The sequence below is a fragment of the Limulus polyphemus genome, unplaced genomic scaffold (genome assembly GCF_000517525.1).
Source record: "Limulus polyphemus unplaced genomic scaffold, Limulus_polyphemus-2.1.2 Scaffold1122, whole genome shotgun sequence".
Classification (NCBI taxonomy): Eukaryota; Metazoa; Arthropoda; class Merostomata; order Xiphosura; family Limulidae; genus Limulus; species Limulus polyphemus.
This window is the reverse complement of record NW_013666732.1, coordinates 31,711-42,046: the sequence shown is the minus strand read 5'-3', so window position 1 is coordinate 42,046 and position 10,336 is coordinate 31,711. Positions and strand designations below refer to the sequence as shown.

The 10,336-nt window shown below is 31.7% G+C and overlaps 1 protein-coding gene across 1 annotated transcript in view; it reads left to right on the top strand.

Annotated features, from left to right (window-relative positions):
* The window catches only part of LOC106462230 (sorbitol dehydrogenase-like), a 19,758-nt gene extending 12,631 nt beyond the window's left edge, over positions 1 to 7,127 (top strand). The window contains exons 7-9 of the mRNA XM_013922130.2: positions 2,281 to 2,456; positions 3,025 to 3,146; positions 5,520 to 7,127. Coding sequence (XP_013777584.1) covers positions 2,281 to 2,456; positions 3,025 to 3,146; positions 5,520 to 5,682 — 461 coding nt within the window. The 3' untranslated portion in view covers positions 5,683 to 7,127. The remainder of the gene's footprint in view (positions 1 to 2,280; positions 2,457 to 3,024; positions 3,147 to 5,519) is intronic.
* Positions 7,128 to 10,336: the final 3,209 nt, after the last annotated feature.

Genomic DNA, 10,336 nt, shown 5'->3' with positions numbered 1-10,336 from the left:
GAAAGGTTCAGTTGGTACACTGTGTGTGCTCAGAGCACCTTCACACCTAAACATACAGAAAGGTTCAGTTGGTACACTGTGTGTGTGCTCAACCTTCACACCTAAACATACAGAAAGGTTCAGTTGGTACACTGTGTATGCTCAACCTTCACACTTAAACATACAGAAAGGTTCAGTTGGTACACTGTGTATGCTCAACCTTCACACTCAAACACACAGAAAGGTTCAGTTGGTACACTGTGTATGCTCAACCTTCACACCTGAACATACAGAAAGTTTCAGTTGGTACACTATATGTGCTCAACCTTCACACCTAAACATACAGAAAGGTTCAAGTAGTACACTGTGTATGCTCAACCTTCACACCTGAACATACAGAAAGGTTCAGTTGGTACACTGTGTTTGCTCAACCTTCACACCTGAACATACAGAAAGTTTCAGTTGGTACATTTTGTGTTTGTATTGATATTTATATAACTTGACCAATTACAGCTGGCATTACATAAACACGTAGTTATCAACTGCCATGGTATAGTATTTTTTATTTAATGTGAGCTAAAATATGTAATATTACCTTTTACAATCAGAAAGTAGAAAACTTGGGTACTACAATCTTAATCCTGGTTTTGAAAAAAAAAAGTATATTAAATTTTAAATCATTTTATGAATTAGTTTTCATGAATTGTAAATCAAAGACATATCCATGATTCTAATGTGTATTTTGTGTAATATAGACTAGTATGTAAAAACATGAACTTTTTCATAATGTGAGAGAAAATACTAGTGTGCCCCAATTGTAAGCATTTTTGTCCGCATAATACAATACTTTATTTTTTTCTTTAGTATACCAATATGAAATTATATTTTTCTCTCTCCCGAAATCCAAATAAAATAGGAGATAACATACGGTGTTCAGCTCATCTGCCCCTGCTCGAAACCTGCTGATGAGATGAGGTTTCTGCAAGATTGTTTCAGGATTATATACACGTTGACCTTCCAAGCTGTACTGAACATGCACATGAAAACAAAAAATGGATAGCAAAGAGTGTGGTTTCCAAATCCACACTACTCAGCTCCTGCTGTCTCTATTTGTAGTAACCCATTGCATAATTTCTCAATGTTGTACAGATTACAAGATTATTCTGGTTTGATCTATGCATTTCTCTGCCATTCTTCCTTATGTGAGTTCCTATCTCCTATTTCTTCTATTGGAGAGAAGAACTGTTAGTTCCACAGCACCATGTTACTGGTGTGGTCAGTCTGGAGAGTTCCCCCTTTAGGTCAGTGTATTATTCATTGTTATGAAACCAAGAGGACACATCCCTCAATTAAAAATAGGGCAGGAGTGTCTACTTGGAAATGTTGTACAGGCAACTCTCAACACTAAAGACTGAATCATATTTGTTGGTTTAACTAGCTGGATGGGTCTTGAGTTCCACTCAGAATGCAGTTCGGAGAAGTTTCGTCTCTGTGCCTACACATTCTTATAAATATATCACATAAGTATTATTCTCATACTGTACAACTTGACATGTTACCCTAGTCCCAACCCCCTGAGATATATGGGATGGCGAAGTAGCCTTCACATTCCTGCCACCTTTACAATACCTTAGAACCACCACCTGTATTGGGAATAGTGTATTTCCTGCTTGTGATGAATGTGGTCTCCCACTGAGTGATGCTTCCATTGTATCTCTCCCCTGCCCACTAGTGGTGGACACACTCCATGGGTTTTCCCTTTCTGTCACTATATTCTCAGAAAGAAGCCCAGCTTTTAAATGTATTTCTTTACACTAGTCGCTCCACCATACTTTCAATGTGATATTCTATCTATCTTTTCTGTGGGGAATCAAGTAGTAGTAGGTTTTGAAGTTAACATTTTCCTTACCTAAAGAATAAGCTTTGGTATACATAAAGTGCTCAAGAAGAATACTGAGTATGTAGCAACCTCCTGTTGGTGTATGGGTATAGTTTAATGCTGCCTGCATTATAGACTGGTGCAGTACACATTATTATATGAGAAGTGGGAGTTTCATTCCAAGGCTTGGTGCATGTACAAAAACATTTCGTGAGGTAATAGCTATATGTTCTGTGGAGGGGGGAAGTATCTATCTATCTGTAAAACATTTCTAGGTAAGGAAAATGTGATCTTCGGGAATATATACAGTAAACTGTAAAATATAATAAACATGAATTTACTTCACTATATGTGGAACTCGTAAACATTTCTTTTAGATAATTGAAGATATGTATATTTCTTTTTGAACAAAATGCTTCTAGACATTTCAAGTAGTCGTCTGGAGTTTTCTCGTAAACTTGGCGCAGATCACACTATTCTGGTTGACACTAAGGATGCCCAAGCACTGGTAACTAAAGTACATGAGGCCTTAGGAGGAGCTCCAGATGTTACCATTGAATGTAGTGGAGCTGAATCCAGTATCATTCTAACAATTTTGGTAAGAAAAATAAACAAACTATTTTTGAATGACAAAAAAGATAGAAAACGTATGCATGTATATTTTCTTTCTCTTACTTTTGTCTCTGTTTTATGTTTGACAATTACTACTACTATATCTATCCCTTCCTTCCTTCTTTTTTTCTTCATGTTTTTCTTTTTCTCTTCCAGTGTTTACATCTCTTAATTTGTTAGTAGTGATAGACAAAACAAATTTGAAAGAACAACTACTACTGACTTAGCATTGATGAAATAGGAATATAGAATTAATGGTGAATTAGTTGTTATTATTTAGTTAATGGTTCTGAAACGTTTTCATCTCCAGACCACACTTTGAGAACCACTATTTTATTAAAGCTCTAAGCTACTTATTTTAAAAATCCTAAAATTCAAAAATAGGTACATGTAGCAATGGGTAGTTGAAAAGGGAGAAAACAGTGCATTAACAAAATACCAAACATTTTTTTGTAAATAACAGACTAATACATCAACAATATGATTACTTTAATGTTTTTATTCCACTAATTATTTTTCAGTTATTTAACAATCATTTTACAATTATTGTTTAGGCTACAAAAAGTGGAGGAGTTGTTGTACTAATAGGAATGGGTCCTCCTGAAGTAACAATTCCTATTGTTAGTGCAGCAGTTCGTGAAGTTGATATAAGGGGAATTTTTCGATATACAAATTGGTGAGTAACAGTTCTTTTCTTTGGGTAACTGTAGGTATTTTTAGTTTGCATCAATCTTTAAACAATAAAATGAGTAAACAATTGAGTTCTATGGTTTACCCAAATTAACATCTGTCATTTTTATTCAACCCTTAGAGTTTACCATATGTAGGTGTAGTGTTGCTTCTCTGTGCTTCATTAAAAGTGACTTTTAAATCAAACTGTTACATCTATTCACATATAAAACTTGATATACAGGTCCTACACAGTTGTTATTATGTAAAAATAAAAATAATTTTATAAGAAGTTTAGTCAACATGAAAAAGTTTCCTAATTTGCTAAATTTTTATTTTCTGTTTATTTAAAACATTTTTATATATATATATATATACAAAGAAGTTTTATTTTGATAACTACAAGTTTTAAATTTGTACAAGTAAAGAAAAACTTTTTACAAAAGGAAGTAAATGTAGGGATGGCTAATATCAATCCTTCAAAAGAATACAAACAAGATAATAGGGATGGCATTTGCATCCTACCTACGTAATAGCACAGGCTCACAGTGTAGTAGAATCTTAACAGACAAAAATATGATCAACTAAACTCAACTGTTATTGAATAGTTGTATATATTGCTATATGTTAATTCTTGCCTGTGTTATTATGTAGGGATGATGTTTCTATTGTTTTTGAAGGATTGATATTAGCCATCCGTACATTTACTTCCTTTTTGAAAAGTTTTTTCTTTACTTGTTTTTTTTTTTTAATGCAGTGTTTCAATAGACATAGGAAGGTTGTATTTGTAACTAGGTTCTAAATACAATATGGTTCCAACTGTAATATTTATTGTTTATCTATTATTGGCTGGTAATTCCTGTTTCACTTTGTACCTTTATCACCAAATTTCTGTAAGAAAGCTAACTTCAAGGGTAATGATAACCTTGTTTACACTAGAATTGTGTTTTTAAAAAATTACTATTGGTTATTAATAATACTTATAAATGCCAATACTCAGTTTTAATCTATGTCACCTTAGTAAGTTGGTTGACACTATTGTTTTGGGTTTTGAGTTATCGTGTAATAAACAAGAAGAAATTCAAACTTTTTACTATGATATTTACAGACATTCACAGAACTTGTGACTCAGTCATTACATAGATATTGTCATAAAAGGAAACACTGTATAGTATTGTAAAGTTCTGATGACCTATTGAGGAGATATTTAGAATAACATTTTGATGGACAATTTGAGCCATCCCTACATAGGCAGTGCTACCACCTGCCTGAATTTATTAAAGTAACACCATACATGGTGTTGATACAGATGAATCACTGGCATATTTAGGAAAAAAAATTATGGACATTACTAAAGAAACAAGTAAATGCTACTACTTTCTACTATATTGTTGCACAGGAAGTACACGTGTGTGTGTATATATATATATATATATATATTTAATTAGCAATGAACATACAATTCTGTATTTTATGTTATCTATTAGAGCTGTCATTTAGTTACATGAAAATCATCTAATATCTTAATTCTTCTGACTCAGTTTGCTAATATTTTTTGTTATGATAATTAATAGCATATTTATATTCTTTAACCATCAATTTATTATGCTTCTTTGATCTTACCAAACAGCAATATGAAAAAAAACAGTCATTATGTCTAATATAAAACAAAGTTATTTGCACTCTTGTTAGGCTAAAAGTGTTCATTATGCTACATCCTTATCACATTTTGGATTAACAGGTGTCTTTCACATTCTTACTGCAACAAAAGCAAAATACCAGCAACTTGTAAAAGAATGATACACTGAAAAATTATAATGCTATGATTGATTCCCAAATAAGTTAAAACACACAACTCTTGCTTCAAGAAAAATGTTTTAGCTCTTGCTAATTAATGAAGAAATGTGAGCAAATAAATTTTGAAGAGTATTTAGGCAGTATGTTCAGCTAGTAGACTGAGTTTTTCTATGGACTTCTTCTGCTGACAATGTTTCAGGTCCTCTGATGAAGGAGTCAGTACTGAGTTCAAAACATTACCATAGAAAACTCAGTCCACAATGTTTTTATAAACAGAAAATATTATAAGAAAAGTATTTTCTGTACATGTGTGTGTATTTTTTTTTCTCTCTAATTAATGTTTAATATTTAAGCACAACTTCAATATATTTAGAAATAGGTTTTTCACAGAATTTTTCATGAAGTAGCATTTATTTCCAAGTCTGGCATAGCCAGTTTTTATCACCATAAAGGTTAAACAAACATCCTGTGGTGTATTTTTTTTTTTTGTTAAGTTTTCAAAATTATTTTTTGTGAAGTTCAGTAAATTAATCATTACATATAAAAGCATTAATTATTGCATGCCTGTGTATTTATCATTTAGTTATCCTATTGCTCTGGATCTGGTTGCCTCTGGCAAAGTTAACGTGAAACCTCTGATCACCCATCACTTTAAACTGGAGGATTCTTTGAAAGCTTTTGAAACTTCAAAGACGGGGGAAGGTGGAGCCATCAAAGTTATGATCCACTGTTATCAGGATTCTTAAGATAGAAACCTGATCTCATCTATTGCTCAGACAGAGGTGTTTGTGAATCTCTGTCAATCAAAGCAGTAAATGTAGAAGATCCAGTTAGTTCTTCTGTTTCACTTAATTACTTAATCTTTTTTTTTTATTTCCTTATATGAAATTGCTTTGAAAATACTTGGATTAACTATTAAGTTGTGTGAATATTCAGTACCTGTAAACTGATATTTACCAAAGTAATATGAATACTTTGCTTGATAAATAGAAATTTGAAGGTTTCAAATAACTTCTCATTATTGAAAAATTCTTTTGTATGAAGTAACTGCTGTCAATAGAAAAATGAGATGTAAAACTGCATGTACAGTATTGTTGACAGGGACGGTTATGTAGGAAGAATTATCCAGTTTTGCTGGAACATTGAAAATGTTTACTTGTATTAGATGTTTCTGAAGTTATATGATTTAGAGTTTTGTAATCTCATATTTTGCATTATACTTTGAAATACTTTTTTTCCTAATTAAACTGTTTTTTTTTTTATTTCACAAATAAATCTGGTTTTAACTCTGCAGCTGGTTCTAGTTTAAGGTAATGAGTTAATGCAATTATAAAATATAGTTGTTTTATAAAGATGAATCTCTTCCAAGATTGCACAAAACTATGGGTGTACTACAAATCAAGAAAAGCAGCCAAAAGACATATCATTATGGCCTTTTTTCATCCTTATATATCACAAATAAACTGAAAATGTTCCATACTAAAATCTAGGCGAGTCTTCTATGATTAATGAAAAGGAAATATTTTTAATGAGTTTTCTGTAAGTTGTTCAAATGGAACTTCAATCAATTAGTAAAGAAATTCAATGGAAATAGCATTGGTCCTGTTAAATAAAGGTCTTGGGTTCAAGCTCCAGTCCCAGAGTTCCTTTTCGCATATTGACTTTTTTGCTTATAACAAGGTTTGTTAGAAAATATATTTACATTGATTCATGAAATGAACTTCATTTACGTATGTACATATACATACATACTATCAAAATAAATTACCACAAAAACAGAGAGCTAACTCTATAGATGCTTTTATTAATTTTAACAAGGGTTGATAACAATAAAGATATTAATATACTTAACATTTTCAGCTAATCAAGTGTGCAAGAAATGAGTCATGTTTAAGCTATACTTATAACATTGCTACAGGATAGATTTCATTTACTATTTTAAAGTTGCAACTATAAGAAAGCAAATTTTTATTCCAAGAGTTTTTTCAAGTTAACATTATACAATTGAATTATTATTTAGAAGATGTTATGTCATGCATATTTGATAATTTTTCTAAAAAATATATTTTTATTTTAGAACTGTATGTATTATGTATAACGTTTTATGTATTTTTTATATGCACATGTATTCCTTAAACTAGCAGTGTTTAAGGTTGGATTTTTGGCTAGGTAATAAAATAAATAAAAGCAAGGACAATGTATTCATGAATTAACAATTTATCTTTCTTCTATGGCTCACCTTTTTAGGATTTGAACTTAATTATGCATTTTTCAATTTAATTTTTTGTGTGTATGCACATCAATTAACAAGTGGAAAATAATGAAAACAATGTAAAAAAAATGTGTTCTTAAAAAATTATAAGCTCTAACATGGACATAGACTATGAAGTATTTTAGTTACTGAAGTTTGAATTGAATTGTTGTGAAGGAGTTTTAGTTGGGCTGGACATGGCCTCTTGATAACTTGCTGGACTGCAAATTGGAGGAGCCATGTTTGAAGTCTTGATGTGTTGCTAAACATTTTTAACATTTTTAGCTATTAGGGAATTATAACTATGACACTCAATCCTGTAAGATAGCTGCTGTCTGGTTGCCTACCCCTTGGTCAGCAGTTTTAAATTTGGGATGGCTATCTTGAATCTTAGGAGCTACTGACCAGGTCATTTATCCCAAGATTTTCACTTGGTGATGTTCAGCCTATAGGTTTAAAATACAAACTACAAAGTCATTAATAGATTAACCATTAATAAGGACTTTGAGAGATAATTTGTATATTTATATTTTACTTCTTATCTTTTATGGAAAGAGAATTTAACAAAAAATGTTTGCAAAAATTAAATAAAAATCTTATTGTATATTGTTATTCATTTTACAAGGTCCATGGTTTTAATTATTACCCTACAATGAATTCAAGATAGGTTCACTGAAACATTAGACCACTACTAAAACCACTACCCTTCTGATTATATTATTTCTATCCTAATTTATTTACTGCTTGCTTACTTTCCCAGAAAGCTTGATTATATTCCCTGTAGGTTTATTGCTAAACCATTCCAACTGGGGTTGTTTTTTTATGTGTGAATACTTATGTAATCAGCATACACAGGCTCAAACATTAAAAAGTAGTTTTTACAAAGAGAGTAATGTTTGAGTTGCCTCCAGTAAAATAATTGAATTGTCTTCTCCTTAGAGAATTTGTTAATGCTACAATTCTTTTTTTTTATATAAATGTTTACCACTTATAATTGAAATGGATTGTATAATGTCATGCTGTTGTGCATCAAATTAGCATTAAAATATTTCAAGTGTTTGTAGTACACATTTCTAAAGTCTTTATTTTAATATGTAAACATTATTGATGTGTATACATACATAAAAATTGCAATCATTTTTTTTTTCATTTTTACCTCATTGCTATCTGTCATATAATTAAATATCTTTATTTAAATATATGGTCATCTCTCACAACATGATTATAAAATTGAGCAGATACTTTACTTATCATAACTGACCATCCCAATCCTACAAGTAAATGAAACGATATGGCAAATGAAGCTCTGTATATTACTGTATTGATTTGTTTGTTTTAAATGGATCAGCATATAGAAAATGAGTGATTTTACTTTTTTTTCATGATCAGTTCTTTAAGGATCAGCATATAGAAAATGAGTGATTTTACTTTTTTTTTCATGATCAATTATTTAAGGATCAGCATATAGAAAATGAGTGATTTTTTTTCATGATCAGTTCTTTAAGGATCAGCATATAGAAAATGAGTGATTTTTTTTCATGATCAGTTCTTTAAGGATTAGCATACAGAAAATGAGTGATTTTACTTTTTTTTCATGATCAGTTCTTTAAGGATCAGCATACAGAAATTGAGTGATTTTACTTTTTTCATGATCAATTATTTACACCGAGTGTTGTGACTTTGACAATCGTGAACATAAAATTTATCACTGTTTCCCCTACCTCCAATCAGGGTAATCCTAAAAGAGACCTGCAACAAGTCGAGTCCCAGCCGTTGTAAGCAAAGTAAGGAGTCTTGTGATAGCTAAGAACTCATGAGCACATTCCATATGCAACAAAAAAAAGCCATTCACATTCCGTACGCAACAGATCAAAACATGATCAAGAAGGATTTCTGTCTGAAATCATATTATAATGTCCCCACGGCTGAAAGGGCGAGCATGTTCGGTGAAAGGATTCAAACCTGCGACCCGCAGATTGCCGTGCCATGCAAGGTCCTACCCTCCAAGATGATCCATTTTTCTTTTTTTTTTCCAATGCCTCATCTTGGAAATTATAAATCCTTAATTTAAACACATCTTTGTGATCTAAGTGTTTGAAAATCTTTTAATACGGAAAAAGTCTGTTACTTGCCCTTCCCCAAGGTGATTTATTTTTGGTGGCATCTTATAACGTACGTGAAATTTGTAATTATGATACGTACCGTTCTATCACGACATTATATCAAGTGATTCACTGATTTACATATTAACAATCAATTAATATAACTAGTGCAACCCTGAAAATCATAGGGAATATCACAAAGACTGATTTCGATAGTTTATGATATACTAGAAATAACTTCCTATTTTTAGTGCATTTAAACATCACGTATAAATATAGTTAGCCCCAGCCATTTTCCTATATTTTAGCTCTGACATTCACTACTTCATTCATGAAGGGGGGTAGTATAAGGCAATGGGCTTTATATGTGCCTAACAGAGTGCATGAATTAATGGTTTGCGTACCGGACTAAGGATCGGAAGTTCCATGGTTCGGCCTCAATACTGCTCAACACGATTCGCAGTTTCAACTGTGGATGTAAAGGCGAGAGATAATCCGTTTATTAAGTTCAAATCCTCTGTGGTAATTGCTGGTGCTGATTGGCTGCCTTTCCTCTCTGGTCAGTAGTTCAAAATTAGGGAAGGTTCTCTGATTTGGTTGGTAATTCCACTTTCCGCATAAGGTACCGTTCAGGTTGAACATATAGATATAATTATATATGTAATACTTGTTGAAGCATTCTTTGAATAATACTTGAGGGTTTAATAATTTTCAATATTGCCTTCCAATTATGCAAACTTTACAACATGTTTAGATAAATCTAAATAACGATGATTTAGCTCTTTTTATATTTTAGATATGTCTTAAGTAAAATAACATTCCTTTATTACCTTCTCGTCTTCGGTGAGTCAGAGAGAGTTATTATTGTAGCACATCTCAACTCGGTGGGTCAGAGAGAGTTATTATTGTGACACATCTCAACTTGGTGAGTCGGAGAGAGTTATTATTGTAACACATCTCAACTTGGTGAGTCGGAGAGAGTTATTATTGTAACACATCTCAACTTGGTGAGTCGGGGAGAGTTATTATTGTAACACATCTCAATTT